The 19562-nt window shown below is 39.6% G+C and overlaps 1 protein-coding gene across 1 annotated transcript; it reads left to right on the forward strand.

The window, feature by feature from the left end:
- On the forward strand, window positions 1-19562 carry DYNLT2B (dynein light chain Tctex-type 2B). The gene is made up of 5 exons (XM_036242805.1): window positions 1-227; window positions 3096-3229; window positions 5641-5710; window positions 16542-16605; window positions 19269-19562. Exons 1-5 carry the CDS (start codon window positions 97-99, stop codon window positions 19314-19316), a joined length of 447 nt encoding a protein of 148 aa, XP_036098698.1. The 5' UTR covers window positions 1-96; the 3' UTR covers window positions 19317-19562.

Here is a 19562-nt window from a genome sequence, read left to right on the forward strand (position 1 = left end):
ACTGCGTCACGTCAGTTGCCCTGGCGACGGCTTCCCAGCTCCTCGCCGCAACCCTCCAGTCCCTCGCGAGATACACGGGACAAGGAAGCCCTGGCCATGACTTCGTTTGGCACTGCGTCGTTCTCTATGGGCGCGTCCTTCTCTGTGGCAGACGGGTTGCCTGAGGCTGAGAAGAACTCTGGAGAGCCCGAGAACACCTATATTTTGCGGCCCATTTTCCAGCAAAGGCGGGTAGCGGCCGGGTAGTGGCGGGGCGACGTGCGAGGCTGCTGGGCCGGGCAGGCAGAGCTCCCCTGGAAGCCGAGTGTCGGGAGGAATCCCGCGGGGAGCCTCGGGTGGGGCGGGGCGGGGCCGGGCTGGGGAGGGCGGGGTAGGACGGGACTGAAAGGGAGGGGCGGGGCGGGGCCGGGCTGGGGGGGCGGGGTAGGATGGGACTGAAAGGGAGGGGCGGGGCGGGGAGCGGGGCGCTGTTCTTGGGCTTCAGCTGCCGTGGGCAGCAGAGGACCCGACCTGCAGTTGCAGTGTTAGATCGCTGGGGGCGCCGAAGGCTAGCACAGTGGGGATGGTTGACTCTGGAGTCCAGGAGACCAAGGACGTGAGCACCGAGTGAAGGGAGATGGATGGAAAACAGGGGTAGGAAACAAGCGGCTTGTGTCGAGTGCCATTCAGCCGAAGTTTGAAGGTAACTGTGTGCATACATGTGCCAGAATAGCTTACTCCTCTGCAGGGCAGGGGACCTGGATGTATGTGGAGGCCCTGAGCCTTCTGCCGTGGCACCGTCCCAGAATTAAGGCACACAGTCTAGTGCAGAGAACAGTGTGCTATCTGCTAGGCCTGTAGGATACATAAATAACTTCATTTTCACAAGATCAAAGAAAAAGTAAAAGTAAAACATCTCCCAAGCTCCTCTGTTGCTTCAGATTGCTGAGTCCTGGCTGGTGTTGCTCAGAGGTTAGAGCGCCCCCCGGAGCACCTGAGGGATCACGGTTGGATTCTCGGCCAGGGCACGTACCTGGCTTGCAGGTTGGGTCCCTAGCCCAGTCCCAATGCCTGCAGAAAGCAACCAATCAATGCCCCCCTCCCCCTTCCCTTCCCCCCTCCTTCCTCCCTTCCACACTCTCCAAAAATAAATGGAAAAAATATTCTCAGGTGAGGATTAATAAAAAATAAAATAAAACCTGATTGCTCAAATGCTTGGCAAATACTGGAAGCCAGGAACTTTGTTTATAATGTGATAAAAATTTTCATGCAGCAGTTTTCTGGTGGGTAGAATGGACATAAAAAAAGAGATATGTTTGCCCTGACTGGTTTGTTCAGTGGTTAGAGCGTTTGCATGCACAGTCCAAAAAAAAAAAGATATGTTCAGTTATCGTCATAAAAGATTCTAAATGCATAGAATGATATTTGATGGTGTTCCTGCTGTAAAACGGTGCAGAACATGATTCAATATATATATATATATTCCTATGAAATTATTTGTGAGTTATTTGAAGAAAACTTTTAACATTTACTAAGAATGGAAAGGTTTAAGGGAAGAGCCAGATATAGTATATTTGTTAATGGGTAGAACACCTTTTGAACAGATTAAATCCTGCAAATTTGTCAATGATTCTGAAGTTCATCTGTAGGAATAAGCAGGGAAGAGACCAAAGAAAATACTGTTAAAATGTAATAAGGGACCAGACTGGTGTGACTCTGTGGTTGAGCATGGACCCATTCACCCATTTCTTTTTAAAAATATTTTTATTGATTTTTTTTTTATTAGAGAGAGGAAGGGAGAGGGGGAGAGAGAGAGAGAGAGAGAGAGAGAGAGAGAGAGAGAGAGAGAGAGAAACATGGAGCCCAGGGATCAAGCCTGAAACCCAGGCATGTGCCCTGACCGGGAATCAAACCAGCAAACTTTCCATGAGCAGGACAACACTCAACCAACTGAGCCACACTGGCCAGGGCAATAATCCATGTCTTCAAAAAAAAATTTATTGTTTATTGTGTGCTGAGTACTGTCCTGAGAAACGGGGATGTAATAATGAACAAAACAGATAAAAACATGGGATTTACAGTCTAGCTAGGTAAAAGGACAACAAACAAGATAAATAAATAAAAGAACCATATAGTGTATCAGATAGTAATAAGTACTAGGAGGGGAGATATAAAGTAATATGGTAAGAGGGTAGTTTGAAGTTTTAGAGACGGTGGCAAGGAAAAGTGACTTTTGAATAAAGAAGTGAGGGAACTAGCTACCCATAAAAGGAAGAATTGAAGTTCAGACAGAAGTTAACAATAAGTGCAGAAACACTGAAGTCTGCATGCTTGGTGTGGTTAAAGAACACAGTGATGGCCAGTAGGGCCTCAGTGGAGAAAACTAGGAGGAAAGTAGTAAGAAACGAGGTCAGAGAGTTTGGTAGGGTAGATCATATAGGGCCCTGCAAATCACAGGATATTGCTTTTACTTTGAGTGATGTAGGAACTATGTGGGGTATTTGGCATAGAGGAGTGGTCATGATCCGACATACAGTTTAATAGGACCAGTCCAGTTGCTGTGTTGAGAATAGGAGGACAAAGGCAGACATAGAGAGACATGTTAGGAAGCCATTGTAGTCCAGGCAAGAAGTAATGGTAGCTTGGAGCAAGGTGGGCAGTCAGGTAGTGAGAATGATTGAATTTTAGATTATTTTGAAGGTAGAAGTGATAAGATTTGTTCATGAATGGGATATGGGCTGTGAGAGAGAGAGGCAACAAGACTGACACCACATTTTTTGGCTTGAGCAACTGGAAGAATGGGGTTACTATTGAGATGGAGGTGACCAGAGGAGGACCTAGTTTTGGGGAAAGGAGACAATCAGAAGCTCAGTGTTGATGTATTAAATTTGAGTTGCCTACTAGACATACAGATGGAATATGTGTTGGAATGTGTGGTCTGAAGTTCAGGGGAGAGATACGACTTGCTTTCTTGATTTTTTAAAAATTGCTTTTATAATAATATGAAAAAGAAAGATGAAATGGTTCTAATGACAAAGAGCTGGAGGAAATTGAGCTGTGAAGGTAAGTTGGGGTTTTAGATTTACCAATTAGATGTTTCATACTGTTTCATTCAGGTTCAGGCCCTCTGTGGTTAAAGACTGTATCCATGCTGTGCTCAAGAAGGAACTGGCAAATGCTGAATACTCTCCAGAAGAAATGCCTCAGCTCACAAAACGTTTATCAGAACATATTAAAGATAAATTAAAAGGTAATAATGGTGATAATTAGAAATGATTTGTTCCCTTCAAACATTCATTTTCTTTTCCTCACCCAAGGACATTTTTCCATTTTTTGTTCAGATAGATGGGAGGGAGAGATGGAAGAAGAGAGAGAAAAATCGATGTGAGAGAGACACACCTAGTGGCCGTCACCCACACGACCTCAACCAGGGCTGGGGACAAACCACAACCGAGATACGTGCCCTTAGTGGGAACAAACTCGGGACTCTCTGGTCCGCGGGCCCAATGCTCTAACTGCTGAGCCAAACCGGCCAGGGCCAAACATTCAGTGAAATAAGACATTGTATTGTGAAATAAGACATCTTTGTCTTCCACACCTATTAGATTTTTTCTGCTGTAATTTCTTCCTTTTTCTTTGACGTTTATTTGTGATCATCTATTTACTTATTTTATTAATCCTCATCTAAGGATATTTTTTTTCATTGATTGTTTTTTTTTTAGAGAGAGTGGAAAGGGAGGTAGGGGAGAGAGAGAAAGAAACATCCCTGTGAGAGAGACACATCAATTGGTTACATTTGTGCCCTTGACTGGGAATCGAACCCACAACCCTTCGGTGCTTAGGCCAACGCTCTAACCATTGAGCAACACTGGTTGGGGCTACTTGTGAATATTTTTTAAACCAGTAAATCAGTTTTCATTTGTGTCTGTTTTGTCTGTTGCCATTTTAAATGTATTAGTTCTGCACTGCTAATAACAGTGTGGGTGTTCCATTTGTTTCCAAGAACATCAATATCCCTTTTTATCTTTCTGTGTGTTTTTTTATTTTCCCCCCTTTATTGATGTTAGAGAGGGAGAGGGAGAGAGAGATAGAAACATCGATGAGAGAGAACACTGATTGGCTGCCTCCAGCATGCCCCTCACTGGGGATCAGGCCCACAGCCTGGGCATGTAGAATCAAACTGGTGACCTCTTGGTGCATGGGTCGACACTCATCCACTGAGCCACACCGGCTGGGCTCTTTCTGTTATTTTATAATCTGTTTGAGTTCTATGTTACTGAATTTAAGAGCTTATGTTGTTCTACATCGTGAATCAGTTGTGAAGAATTTCTGTTTATATTATCTCCTAGGCTGAGTTTTTCCTGTTTTAAACAGTATGCTTCTTTCTTTCCTGTTTGTTCTTTTGTTTGTTTTTGCTGTTCCACCTTTGCATACTGCTATTCAGCTTCTTTTTATTTTGTTTTGATATATTGTGGGCAATTTTTAAAAACTCTCTTCTCACTGTATCTGAGAAAGTTTTATTTTTCTCTCAGAACTATGATTTAAGGGCTGAATATTTAACATTCTAGCTACAATTCTAAGCATGGGTATGAGAAAAGGAGGAGGAGAAATGGGTAGGGGAAGGAGGAAGGTCAGCTAAGCTGTGTGCAGTGTTCTTTTCTTTTCCATCCTTACCAGAGGGTCTGTTTAGAGAGAGAAAAGGAAGGAGGGAGGAAAGGAGGGAGGGGGAGAGAGAGAGAGAGAGAGAGAGAAAGATACAGAAAGAGAGAGAAAGAGACAGAAATACTGATCGGTTGTCTCCTGTACATGCCCTGACAGGGAATCAAACCTGCAACCTTTTTGGTATATGGGAAGGTGCTCCAATCAACTGAGCCACCCGGCCAGGGCCTCTGTTCAGTGTTTTTAAAATAACTTGGGCTCTCCCTTCCTCTGAGATTTTGTCAAGTATCCTGAATTAGGGTTCATGTCCCACATGGAAGGGTATCTGTAGAGTTCAGATTGTTTGCCTAATTTACTATGTAATCGTGAAGCTTTTACTATTATCAAAGAGAGTTGGCTCTGTTTCAGCTTTGCCCATTTCATATCTTTTTTTTTTTTTTTAATCCTCACCCAAGGACATTTTTCCATTTTTTGTACAGATAGAGTGGGAGGGGGAGAGAGAGAGAGAGAAACATCAACGTGAAAGGGACACATCGAGTGGCTGCCACCCGCACGACCAACCAGGGCCGGGGACAAACTGCAACCAAGGTACGTGCCCCTTAGCGGGAACCGAACCTGGGTCTCTCTGGACTGCAGGCCGACACTCTAACCACTGAGCCAAACCGGCCAGTGCTAACTTTGCCCATTTCACATTTTTGTTGTTGTTACTGTTTCTACTATTCCCTGGTCAGAAAAGGGGAAAGATAAAGATACCCATTCAGTTTTCTCTCCAGATTTGTTATTAGTGAGAATTTTCAGGATTTTGCTTATCTAAGGTTACACACTTACTAAATTTACAAGGTAGGATTTGTCCTCAGGTCTCTTTGACTCCCATACTTATCATCATATTCAGTGAGTTCTTGTAGACTGAATGCTTATGTTCTTTTCCAGGCAAATTTGCCTTCATTAAGTAATTTTACCATGTATTTGCTCATAGATAACTTTTTTCTTGTTTCTTTCTAGAAATGGGATTTGACCGATATAAAATGGTGGTACAAGTAGTTATTGGAGAACAAAGAGGTGAAGGAGTATTGTGAGTAGCTGGTTTTTCCTTCTTGTTTTTATTCTTATGTGTTTCCTATTAGGTATTTATCCTCTTGATGGTTCATAAGAGTGTGTCTTTGCAAGTAAGAGTAAAAGACCATGTAATAAAATGCAGCTGTGAACCCAAGAGATTCTGTTTCTGAACAGTGAGGTTGATAGTCTGGGTGAGCTCCATGGGTCAGTTTACTTTTCATTGTATCTGGAGGCTAACAAGTCTTTTAGGGTTTATGTATATATGTTCCCAAAGAAAGTATGGGATTATGTAGATGTGTTTCCTCCCATATTCCTTGTTGTCCATTTTCCAAAATTAATTTCTTTAAAATTGTTTGAGACCTCCTTATTAGCAAATCTAAAAGTTCTTTCTTAGCACTTGGTTTGGCTGGGCTTCTGTTTCTTAAAATTCACTCGGGTTTTAGTGGCCCTAATGTCACTTGTCTAACTTGTTTCTCTTCTGTTTTTCTAACTGATTATTCTCTTTCCTTCACTGGTTCCTCTTTATCCCCTACATCCCCAGCTGTGAGCTTTCTTCAAGGCTCGGTTCTTATTCTTCTGCTCTTCCATATGCTTTCTCAATGAGCTCATTCATTCTCATGACCTCAAACTGTCATTCCTATTTTGATGAGTTCAAAATATGTATTTCGTGTCTTTTCCTGTGCCCAAATGTTAATCTCCTATTTCCGCTTGTAAACATTGCTAGTATAGTATTTTGTAAGAAAGTACTTAATTATTTGTTGAATGAGTTTTAAAAATACCTGGTAGATATATCACTGAGAGTTTTCACTATAAAATTAAATTTGAAAGGCACTACAGATATTTTCTAGTGTCTAGTCTCCCTATTTTATGATGACATTTATGAGATTCAGCATGGTTTGCTCGAAACTGTAGATATGGCTGTTGTGAGGATCACTAATAGAATTCAGCCTTCAGACTCCTAACACAGTACTCTTCACCATGGAGTCCTCTACCATTCGTTCAAAAGGCTTCAGGAGATCTCACCACAGAGAGACTAAGAAATACTTTACTATTCTGTCACCTCAGATTTAACATTAAGAGTTCCAATTTTCTTGCCCTGGCCGGTTTGGCTTAGCGGTTAGAGCGTCGGCCTGTGGTCCGGAGAGACCCGGGTTCGGTTCCCGCTAAGGGCACGTACTTCTGTTGCAGTTTGTCCCCAGCCCTGGTTGGTCGTGCGGGTGGCAGCCACTCGATGTGTCCCTTTCACATCGATGTTTCTCTCTCTCTCTTTCCCTCCCACTCTATCTGTACAAAAAATGGAGAAATGTCCTCGGGTGAGGATTAAAAAAAAAAAGAGTTCCAATTTTCTTTTCCCTTCCTCTCTTTAAGTCAGCCTGTCACTTTAATTTCTTTGTCTCTCACAGTATTACCAAGGTCCTACTGACTCAGGCTTAAAACCTTAGAGCCTGCTTTTATTTTATTTAGCTATCACTCTCTCCCATTGCATGCACTGTAATCTGGATGCTGGGATCACTTAGCAACAGCCCCTTATCAGCACTTCTTAACTCTGATCTCCATCCTCTACAATTCATTTTGCATGTCAGACTAATGTCCCAGGAGTATACCTTACTTTCTTTCCATAAACTCTACATAGAGTTTATTTAAAACCTTGTCAACTATAAACTCCTTTAATTGACTTGGTTAAATGTGATCAGGCCAAACTTGAAAGCATGGCATACAAGGCCTCCCCCAACCCCTTTAAACATTTTTATTGTCTAAAATTTCAAACATATGTAAAAGTGTAGGGACTAAGAAACTCCTATGGATCTATTACTTCACTACAAAGATTATCAGCACATACCAGTGCTGTTTCATTTATACATCCAACAATTCTCCCTGCCCCCACCAGATTATTTTGAAGCAAATTCCAGTAATCATACCATTTCATCTGTAAATAACAACATTATATATCTCTAAAATATAAGGATGCTTTTAATATAATAAAATATCATCACATCTAAATATTGTTAGTCCTTAGCATTATAAACTATTCAGTTAGCATTCAGATTTCCCCAATTGTTTCATATGTATGTGTATATATGTGTGTGTGTTTTATAGTTTGTTCAAATCAGGATTCAAAGCCCATATGTATTTGGTTGATACATCTCTTAAATTTCTCTTAATATATAATTTCTCTCCCTCTTCTGTCTCTCTCTTTTACCTTACCATTTATTTATTGAAGAAATTGGGTTGTTTGTCCTGTAGTGTCCTATATTTTGGCATTTGCTGATTGTACTCCCTGGTATTGTTTACTATGTCTTCTATCTCCTCTTTTCTTATAAATAAGTAGTTAGATGTAGCCTTAATCAGTCAGAGATTTTAGTTTTAGGTAAGAATGTAACTTAGGTGTTTAGTATGCATCCTATTGCATCTCATCAGGAGGCAGAAAATGTCTGGTTGTCTTTTTTTTTCATCCTCACCCGAGGACATTTTTCCATTTTTTGTTCAGATAGAGTGGGAGGGAGAGAGAGGAAGAGAGAAAAACATCGACGTGAAAGGGACACATCGAGTGGCTGCCACCCGCATGACCAACCAGGGCCGGGGACAAATTGCAACCGAGGTACATGCCCTTAGCGGGAAACGAACCCCGGTCTCTCTGGACCGCAGGCCAATGCTCTAACCGCTGAGCCAAACCGGCCAGGGCTGGTTGTCCCTTTTTTTATTGTTAAGATTGATCATGGAGTTCAGATATTGTCAGACAGATCCAAAGTCACCTATCAGTTTTACCATTAATGGTTTTAATCCCCTGTCCTAGATCTATTATTCATCAGGGGCTATAAAATGGTGATCTTCTAATTCTACCATTGTTCTTTATTTATTAGCTGGAATTCTATTAAGAATGCATTTTCTTTAACTGCCTCATTACAATGAGGTATAGCTTATACAAGAAAGGAAGGATATGTTTACTAATTTTCAGAATAATGAATTGGTTTCCTGGCATCTTCCAGAGGTTACCAATGAGTTCTTATTTTTTCTTTTTTATCCTCACCTGGCTACATTTTTGCATTTATCTTAAGATAGAGCAGGAGGGAGAGAGGGAAGAAGAGAGAGAGAGAAACATCGATGTGAGAGAGATACATCAAGTGGTCGCCACCCACACGACCCCAACACGGCCTGGGACAAACTGCAACTGAGGTACATGCTCCTTGTGGGAAATGAAACTGGGACTCTCTGGTCCACAGGCCGACGCTCTAACTGCTGAGCCAAACCGGCAAGGGTGAGTTTTTATTTTTTCTACCTATAAACCCATGGTTTTAAATATGTTTGATGTGTTTAAATCCATTGTGGTTATTATCCTTAATGATGCACAAATTGTCCCACCTTTTGCCATTAGTAGTTTCTTCAAGTTAACTTCTGATTCTTTTTATTTCTTTTTTTTTTATACTCACCCAAGGACATTTTCACATTTATCTTTAGATAGAGCAGGAGGGAGAGAGGCAGGAAGAGAGAGAGAGAAACATTGATGACCTCAGTGGCTGCCACCCATACAACCCCAACCTGGGCTGGGGACAAACCAAAACCGAGGTACGTGCCCTCAGTGGGAACCAAACCCGGGACTCTCCTGTCCGCAGGCTGATGCTCTAACCGCTGAGCCAAACTAGCCAGGCCTTTTTGTTTTTAAGCAAAACAGAAGGTGTATTTCTCTTCTCAAAAGCCTGGTGTGGTGCCTCACTGGTGTCAAGGACATAGGCTCTTCTGTCTTGTTGCTATACTGTGTGTCCTCTTCTGCATGGCTCAGTACTACATTTACATTCCTTAAGGGAAAGAGACAGAAGGAAATGCATGTGTCTTTCCATTTTCAGCACTTTAAAGATGTGTTTACAGTGTCTTCTGGTTTCCATTGTTTCTGTTAAGAAGTCAGCTATAAGTCTTATTATTTCTTTGGATGTGATATGCCTTTTTTTCTAGCCACATTAGAATGTTATTCTCATTGTCTTTTTACTCTGATGTATATGATTTTCTTTTTATTCATTCAGCTTGGCGTTCTCAGAGCTCCTTGAATCTGTGAGCTATTGAATCTTTTTTTATATTAGCTTGGGGAAGTTCTTAGTGTGTAGACAGAGCTGAGCTGACTCCATCTTGAAAATAATCCACCTGCTTAATTTCTGAGTGAATGAGTCCAGGCCTTTGACCCCTCCTCCCCTTCTCCTGGGTGGACTCTGGAATGTATCCAGAGGTTTCAGGCTAGAGCTTCTATTACTTCTTCCTCTAAGACAAGGAGCTCTAGAAGCTACCTATCTCTTAGCTCACTCTGGCACCAGGGTCTGCTGGTATCTGTCTTCTTTGTTTTCCCTGACCACCCACACAGTCCTTTTGGAGCATGTAGGTCTGTCTCTGAGTGGGGATAAAAGATGGTGATCTAGGAGGGGAAAGATGGAGATTTGGCTGTTTTGCAAGAGTCCAAAACAAGTGTTTCCTATAAATTCCCTATTACAGTAAACCTATCAACCAACAAGCTGGATTCTGCTATCTCATTCTTCAGTCTCTCAGCCCCTTTAGGGACGCTTTGCCTACATGGTCTTTTTATGGAACATTTAGCCATTATCTTTAAAAAATAAACTTCTTATTTTAGAATTGTTTTAGATTTGTAGAAAAGTTGCAGAGATAGTGCAGATAGTTCCCATATACTCCACATCTAGTTTCCTCTATCATTAACATCCTACATTAGTATGGTACATTTGTCACCTGATGAACCAGTATTGATGCATTATTATTAACTAAAGTTCATACTCTATTCATGTTTATTTTTTGTTTGTTTGTTTTCAAATATGTTTTTATTAATTTTTTTAGAGAGAGAGGACAGGAGAGAGAGATAGAAACATTAATGTGAGAAACATCGACTGGCTGCCTCCCACACGCCCCCTACTGGGGATTGAGCCCTCAACCTGAGCATGCCTGGGAATTGAACCTGGACCTCTGAGTCCATGGGACAATGCTTAATTCACTGGGCTATTCATGTTTCTTTAGTTTTTAACCTAATGTCCTTCTTCTGGTTTGGATCTTATCTAGGATATCACATTTCATGTCTCTTTAGGCTCCTCTTGGCTATGATAGTTATTCAGACTCTCTTTGGTTTGATGACTTGGACAGTTTTGAGAAGTACTGGTTAGGTATTTTGCAGAAGTTGGGATTTGTCTGCTCCTGATTAGTCTGGACTAATAGGCTCTTGGGAGGACGATCATAGAGATAAAGTGCTGTTCTATCATGTCATATCATATATATATATATCATATCATATCAGGGTACATATTATCAATATGACATATTACCATTGATGTTAACCTTGATCACCCTCCTGAGGTAATGTTTGTCAGGTTATCACCTGTAAAGTTACTCTTTCTTCCCTTTTCATACTGTACAAAATCACTATGTGAATCCCACACTTAAGGAACATGGAGTTATACTCCACTTCCTTGAGGGCAGAGTATCTACATAAACTACTTAGAAATTTTCAGCACAAATTTTCTCTTTTTCATTTATTTATTTGTTTATATTAGTATGGACTCATGGATTTTTATACTTTGGATTATAATTCAGTACTAGTTTATTGTATTGCTCAAATTGTTCCAGCTTTGATCATCTGAGCTCTTTCAGTTGATTCCTGTGTCCCTTTGACATATTCTACTATTGTGAGCTTTTTTTTAGCACTTTCTTACTCCTTGCACTATAAGATGCTCCATATTATTCATTCTCTGCCCCTGCATAGAATAGCCATTTCTCCAAGGAGCCTGGTTCATTTTATTGGAGAATGGCATTAGAAACTAAAATCTGGGTGCTAGGTGTGGCCATTATTTTTTAAAATATTGCTTCTGCCTTGGCCGGTTTGGCTCAGTGGTTGGAGCGTTGGCCTGTGGACCAGAGAGTCCCAGGTTTGGTTCCCACTAGGGGTGTGTACCAAAAAAAAAAAAAATGTATGTGTATATATATATATACTCTGCTCTGTTTGCTCTCTGTTCTCCTTTTTAGACTCCAATTATATATATTTAGATATTTTTACTGTGTTCTGCATAACTCTTATACTCTTGAGTTAATTTTTGTTTTTTCTCTCTTGGCTTCAGTTTGGATATTTTTCTATTGACCTGTCTTTCAGTTGACTAATCCTCTTTTCTGTTATGTCTAACTCACCTACTGAATTCTTAACTTCAGTTATTATGCTTTTCAGGTTTAGAATTTCCATTTAAATCATGTTTATAGATTCCAATTTTCTGATGAAATTCTGTATTTGTAATCTATTTCCTCTACCCCACTTCTCCCCTCTCTTTTTATATTTTGGTCATAGCAGTTATGTTAGTCATTTACTGCTTACTCTAGTACCTGGATCATGTGTGAGTCTGTTTCCATTAGTTATTTATACACACACACACACACACACACACACACACACAATCCTTCATATGGCTCTGTCTCTTGGCATGCCTCATTTGAATCCTGGACGTTTGTGTTAAAAAACAAACTGTAGAACCTCCAGATAATATTATTTTCTTTCAGAGAGGGTTTACCATTTCCATTGCTATTCAGGTAAAGTATGGGCTGCTTATTTTAATCCAATCAGGTACTGAGCTGAGTTGAGGTTTGGTTTCAGTTTTGATAAAGCTCTCTCTGTCTTCAGTTCACCCTTCTTTTCTTGAATGTAGCTCTCCTGATCTCTCAACCAAGAACCTGAAGCATTTGTATAAACCCCACTCCAGCAAGTACTGACTTTTAGTCCTTGTTTCTTTAGCATAAAACTACTCATTTTTTAATCTTTTCCCTTAATATATTAGTTTTCTATTGCTGCTGTAACAAATGACAAACCAGGTGGCTTAAAACAGCCCAAATATATTATTTTACATTTCTGGAGATAATAAATTCAAAATGGGTTTCATTGAGCTAAAATCAAGGAGTCAACAGGGCTGTGTTTCTTCTGTAGGCTCTAGTGGAGAATCCATTTCCTTGCCTATTCCAGCTTGTAGAGGCTGCCTGCATTCCTTAGCTCATACACCTTTCCTCTATCTTCAAAACCAGCAGCATACCATTTTCAAATATCTCTCTGACTCTGACCCACCTGCCTCCCTCTTTCTTTTATAAGGACCCTGTGATTACATTGAGCCCACCTGGGTAATCCAGGATACTCTTCCCATCTTAAGATCCTGAGCTTAATCATATATATGTAAAACCTTTTTTTTGCGATGTACTATAACATATTCCTATGTTCTGGTGTTTAGGACATAGACATATTTGGTGGGAGGCTATTATTTTGCCCACCACACTTAGTTTTTTAGGTTCTTGCTTACACAAGTTTCAGGATTTCAGCATGTCTTAAGGGGAAACGTACCATGTAATGTTAAGGCTCAGATCTCCTTTCTCCTTTTTTATAGGGATCTTGGTCCTTCTAGTCTCCAATTTTATCTCCCTAGCCCTGCAAGCCTGCCAGAAGTCCTGCTGGTTTATTTTTCCCTCAGTAATTGGTCTTCTACCTGGACAAAACCCATATTCTCAGCCCCTAGCCATGTGAACAGAGTTGGCAAATGCCCCAGGGAGAACTCTGGTGCAGAATATCACTTTAACCTTCCAGCTGCTAACCTGTCTGGAATTTTGGCTCCCCTAGTCCTGTTTGCTGCAGCAGCTCTGATTCATTTCATACTGTTTTTCTAATTGATCTGGGAGGGAGCATTGACTTGCTACAAACTTCCATCATATTTTTTCTAAGTTCTTTTCACATAAATTTATGACTATATATAAATATATGTGTTTAAATATAGAATTCTTTTTAAATATAGTTCAGGGTTTTAATATGACCCGGATAGTTCAGATCTATCTTGTACATTTCTAGCCCTAGACCTGGAATTGGCCATTTTCCAAGTAGCCCTGGTTCCTTTTGTTGGGAAATGGTTTAAAGAGTACACAATATGCAATGATTGTGTTTTATGCATCTCTGTATTATTTGCCCCTAACACTTTGCTCATACATGACACTCAGTAAATATTTATTAAATAAATTTATATATATATGTCTTCACTTGGTTCTGCTCAGCTTAAGTAGTACTTCATGAAGTCATCTTTGGCTTCTCTCGCCTCTAAATTCTCTAAATTTCTGTAGCTCTACTACAGATTTAATTCAAATACTGTGCAACTTGGATTTGGAGGCTTGGATTAGATAGATGTTACAGTCTCTTTTAAACCTAATAGCCAGTAAATTATCACAACTATACATTATCTTATTCTTTTGATGTGTGTTAATTTTTTTTTCACCTAGTTAAATTGAGAATTGAGAATAGAGCCAGATTTTGCTCTTTCTGGACATATGGTAGTTGCTTAAATAAATACTTGTTGATTAATCAAGTAGATTGACTTTATTTCATATTGTTACTTTTGCAAATAGAGGTAGGACTTTATTTATTTAAGAATGTATAGCCTGGCTGGTGTGGCTCAGTGGTTGAATGTCGTCCCATGCACCAAGAGGTCACTGGTTCGATTCCTGGTCAGAGCATGTGCCTGGGTTGCAGGCACGATCCCTAATAGGGGGCATGCAAGAGGCAGCTAATCAATGTTTCTCTCTCATTGATGTTTCTATCTCTCCCTCTCCCTTCCTCTCTCTCTAAAATTCAAATAAAAACATTTAAAAGAAATAAAGAATATATGACTAGGAGGCTCAGTTGGTTGGAGCATATACCAAAAGGTTGTGGGTTTGATTCTCTGTCAGAGCACATATGTAGGTTGCAAGTTTGATCCCTGGTCAGGGTGGGTATGAGAGGCAACTAGTCGATGATTCTCCCTCACATCGATCTTTCTCTCTCTCTCCCTTTTTCTCTCTGTAAAATCAGTAAAATCATATCCTCAGGTGAGGATTAAAAAAAAAGAATGTGTAAAAGATTAGGTTAGGAGGTGCTCTTCGGTATAAAACTTAAAAAAAAAAAGTTTAAAAAAATGAACCAAGCCCTGGCCGGTTTGGCTCAGCGGTTAGAGCGTCGGCCTGCGGTCCCGAGAGACCCGGGTTCGGTTCCCGCTAAGGGCACGTACCTCGGTTGCAGTTTGTCCCCGGCCCTGGTTGGTCGTGCGGGTGGCAGCCACTCGATGTGTCCCTTTCACATCGATGTTTCTCTCTCTCTTCCTCTCTCCCCCTCCCACTCTACCTGAACAAAAAATAGAAAAATGTCCTCAGGTGAGGATAAAAAAAAAAAAAAAAAAATGAACCAATATGCCCTGGCTGGTTTGGCTTAGTGGTTAGAGCATCAGCCCGGGACCCTGAGTCGTGAGTTCGATTCTGGTCAAGGGCACGCACCTTGGTTGTGATTCATCCTCTGCCCTGGTCAGGTTGTGTGGGAGGCAGCCAGTCGATGTGGCTCTATCACATTGATGTGTCTCTCTCTCTCTCTCTTTCTCCCTCCCTCCCACTCTGTCTGATGATAAATAGAAAAGTATCCTCGAGTGAGGAATGAAAAAAAAAGAACCAATATAATATGGTATATGTATATCTTTTGCTACAGACTTGAAGTTAAATTGCCTAGGTTCAAAGTGAAGCTTTGTCACTTACTAGTTGAACGACCTTGGACAAGTTTATTTAATTTATCTGACCCTCAGTTTTCATTTTTATTATATGGGTATAATAATAGTACCTACCTCATAAGATTAAGTGAATTAATACATGTAAAGTACTTAAGCCAGAGGCTGACACAAAGTAAGCATTCAGTAAATGTCATCGATAAGCCCAGCTGGTGTGGCTCAGTGGTTAAGCACCGACCCATGCACCAAGAGGTTGCCAGTTCAATTCCTGATCAGGGCACATGCCCAGGTTGTGGGCCAAACCCCCAGGGTGGAGCATGCAGGAGGCGGCCAATCGATGTTTCTATCTCTTCCTCTCCCTTCTTCTCTCTCTAAAAATAAAGAAAAAAAACCCCTAAATATTATCGATTAATTATATATACACCTTTAATAAAAAATGTAAGACATTTGTAGTTACTTTTTGAATTTAATATTATTTTATGAACATCTTTTCATGTTCTTGAAGTTATTTTGTAAAAAAATATCTTTAATGGCTATATAGAATTTCATTGCCAAGAAATACCATAATTTCATTTATCAATATAATACTACTACTGGGAATTTAAACTGTTTGCTTTTTTTTTGGTACATGCCCCTAGCGGGAACCGAACCCAGAACTCTCTGATCCGCAGGCTGATGCTCCAACAGCTAAGCCAAACCGGCCAGGGCTGTTTGCATTTCTAATTAGTTTTTATTTTCACTGACATGTTTCTCTTACCCCAAAACTGGAGAGAATAGCCAAATTGAGTATTCGAAGGTTGCATAGCATCCTGTAGAAATAATACTGGATGTAGAATTAGTTAGAAGAGTGAATTCTGGTTCATAGTTTGCCCCTTTTCTTTCTAGGTTGGGGTAAACAATCTGTTGAATTCTTTCCAGACTTACCTTCTCATATTGTGCAGGAATTAAGTCCATTTTAGTTATAATTCTTAGGTGTTATTTCCTTTAAAAGTTATACATGCAAATGTCTTAGTGAAGTAATCTGTATAACAGAGCTTCCCACACTTAGTTCCAAAGACTTCAAGGTAGTGACCCCTTTAGTCATCAGGCAGCTAGTCAGATTTGAGACTGCTAGATATCTGGGTAGGTCACCTCCAACTGCAAGCAACCTTATCTATGACACCAGTTTACCCAGTATACTCTGCTATACAAATATGCTTTGCTGTGTGCCAGCCTGTGAAAAGGTTTGGAAGTACTGCTCTAAAAGGAAAATTTTGCTGCTGGCAGATATATGTAGTTCAGATCCTTGTTACACTGTTGATAATTCTCCAATCTTTGACTTTTTAGCATGGCTGCTCGCTGTTTCTGGGATGCCGACACTGACAACTGCACTCATGATGTTTTCATGAATGTAAGTCTATTTGGGAACCTTTTCTTCCTTTCAAAAGATATGGGAACATTCCAAATGAAATTAGTTAATATTTATTGAGATGTGAGGACACTTTAGTTTTAGACGTTTGTTTTAAACTCCTTTTGGATGTGATGACTTTACTGGGTGTGTGTGTGTGTGTGTGTGTGTGTGTGTGTGTGTGTGACTAAAGCAGAAACCTAGTGTGCTGCTTATAGGCAAGGAGATTAATATGTGTACAGATGATACAACTCCTTACAAGTTTGAATTTGAGAATAGCATATTGTTTAGGGCTAATAGATACACAGCACTTTGCTAAACTGCGAAGAAATTTGGGTGGCAGGGTTTCCATGAGCAAAGGTGATTTTTCTTTCAGTAATCAAGTTAATTACTTTATCTTAAAGCTGTTTTTCAAAACTAGGCAAAATAAAGAGGATTTTTAAAAAGAGTTATTTAAACATTGGGAAGTTATTGGCATGGATATTTTATAAATTTTAGTGTATATTTTATGCTTGCTTCCTTTATCCAAATGCTCCCAGGTTGCGAATTAGTTTAGTGTAGAACAGACACTGGATTGAGTGAATTAGTAGAGAGTTTCCATTTCCAGCTCTGTAACTTTCTAATTGGATGACTTTAGGTAAGTCATTGAACTTTTGTCTGATCGTATCAGTAACATTAGGAAACTGTACTAGATTTTCCGAAAGATTGGCTGTGGGTGCCTAAGAATTATTTCAGGAACTTGTTTAAAATACTTATGCCGAGGTCCTACTCAAGTAGATTCTAATCAAATAAGCTCAGGGTTGGATCAGTGAATCTGAATTTTTTAAAAGTTTCCCAAATGGCCCAGGCCAGGTGGTTCAGTTGGTTAGAGTGTGGACCCATACACCAAAAGCTTCTGGTATCGATTCCCAGTCAAGGCACCTATCTAGGTTTCAGGTTCTATCCCCGGTTGGGGCATGTAAGTGAGGCAACCAATTGATATTTCTCTCTCACATCGGATGTTTCTCTGTCTCCTTCTCTCAAATCAATAAGCATGTCCTCAGGTGAGGATTACAAAAGTAAAAGTTCCCCACTGCCAGATTTGGAAGTTGCTTGTGTAGTAGATCTTAAGGTACCTTTTAGCTCTAAAATTTATGGTCCTACAAAAGTTTCATATTACACTCAACTGCCCTAGGGATCAGGGACTGAAGGATGGGAAGTATTATCTAAATCTTCACCTATCAGCTCTCTGGGGGAAGATCAAGTTAAGGTGATATTTTTTTCCTGCTTTTTGGAGTTAAAAATTTATAGTTCCCTGACTCCTTATACAATATAATTCATTCATTCAAGAGATAATTCTGAGCTTCTGTTATGTGCTAATCTCTGTACTGGATGTGCTAAGAATGACATGGTGAATAAGACAGGCATGGTTATTTCCTGTAGAGAGCTTATAAACAGTGGGGGCCAGACAATATTCAAATTAACAAACATGTAGTATAAAACTTTAGTTAATTACTACTTAAAGTTTCTGGGATTGAGATTTAGAACACAGGGTTGGAGGGTGGGATGTCTAAAAATCATTTTTGAGAGACTGATTTGGTTGCTGAGTTAGTATACTGTATCTTTAGTCCAGTTGGTTGAGTGCTTAGTTGTCATTTTCAGAGTTTAAAGGACTTTATTATTTGCGATAAGATACTCTGAAGCACCGGTAGAGTATAAGGAAGTGAGAGAGGGGAGAGAAAGGTATATGCTTTTGAACTGATAATTGCTGTGGATAAACCAGCTCAATCCTGCTGGAGAACTCTGGGTGACACTGTAGAACAGTGCCAATCAAAGTCGGGTCTGTAGACTAGTGCCATGAACCATTTGCTACAAGTTTTTGATGAGATAAGTATATAAATTGAGTGTAAGGATTTGGAAATGCTTATAGGAATTTCACAAAGTAATTTTATGTCCATTAAATCTAATAATAAAACGTGTAGGCTGTGTTTGTATGTTTCTTTTTTCATTTTGTTTTTCTTGTTATTAATTTTTATTGTATTTTACAAAAGTATAATGCATGAGGGATTGGAAATTAGAACAAAAACAAAAGTAGGTCCTCACCTCAGATAGCACTGTCATAGAACACAGGTCACAGTTATCCTACCCAAGGAGGCAGAAAACTGAGCTAACCATAGAATTTTGCTTTTGGTTAATAATCAGGTACTTGGGTTCAGATTTTCTCTCACCACTGCCAGGCTGGAGGCGAGGTTGGTAGATCAGGAGTTAACTGAGGCAGGTGGAGTTCCTATAAGAAATACCTAAAAAGTGTTTTTAAAATTTTAACTAAGATCTGGAAAGCATTTTGAGATTCTGAGCTAAAAGATAGACAAATGAATTTTATAAATTAAAAACAAATACCCAGAGGCCATTTACCCTTATCCAGAATTTTAACAAGGAGCTGTTTTTATTATGTGTGATACTATAATATAGTTCTTTGGGTTGAGTAATACATTTACTTCAAGAAATTCAAAGCATTTTATATATCATTTATTTGATAAATCAGGAAAAATGGGAATGCTTATTTTATGAATATGTTTTACATAAAGTTCGTAAGTTTGTATTTTATTTCTACATTCAGAAAATCTCTTTACTCATACTAACATTCTGGATTTATATGTGTATTATGTGTTCTGTTTGTTTTGTAGGACAGTTTATTCTGCGTTGTAGCAGCATTTGGATGTTTCTACTATTGAATCTTTGAACGCTGGGAAAAGATATGACCATGAAGAAATATGAACTTTTTATATTGTTAAATATCTTGACAAAATAAAGATAACCTGGCATTTTGGCAACTGAATATGTTGAGTTCTAGGATTTATAGTTAATGTTTTGAGTTTGTTATGTGTTCTAACTACCTTTGGAAAGTAGAGAAAAAAGTAGGGGAAGCTCCATAATTCAATTGTTCTAACATAACAGACTATAAATATTTTGGTATATTT

Source organism: Molossus molossus, unplaced genomic scaffold, assembly GCF_014108415.1.
Source record: "Molossus molossus isolate mMolMol1 unplaced genomic scaffold, mMolMol1.p scaffold_m16_p_5, whole genome shotgun sequence".
Classification (NCBI taxonomy): Eukaryota; Metazoa; Chordata; class Mammalia; order Chiroptera; family Molossidae; genus Molossus; species Molossus molossus.

Bases quoted from the DNA above. Each gene is read 5' to 3' on its own strand.
- DYNLT2B (XM_036242805.1), top strand. From the start codon at position 97: ATGACTTCGTTTGGCACTGCGTCGTTCTCTATGGGCGCGTCCTTCTCT. The intron at 3,230-5,640 runs GTAATAATGGTG...GTTTCTTTCTAG, and splicing joins TATTAAAGATAAATTAAAAG to AAATGGGATTTGACCGATAT. The intron at 16,606-19,268 runs GTAAGTCTATTT...TTTGTTTTGTAG, and splicing joins CTCATGATGTTTTCATGAAT to GACAGTTTATTCTGCGTTGT.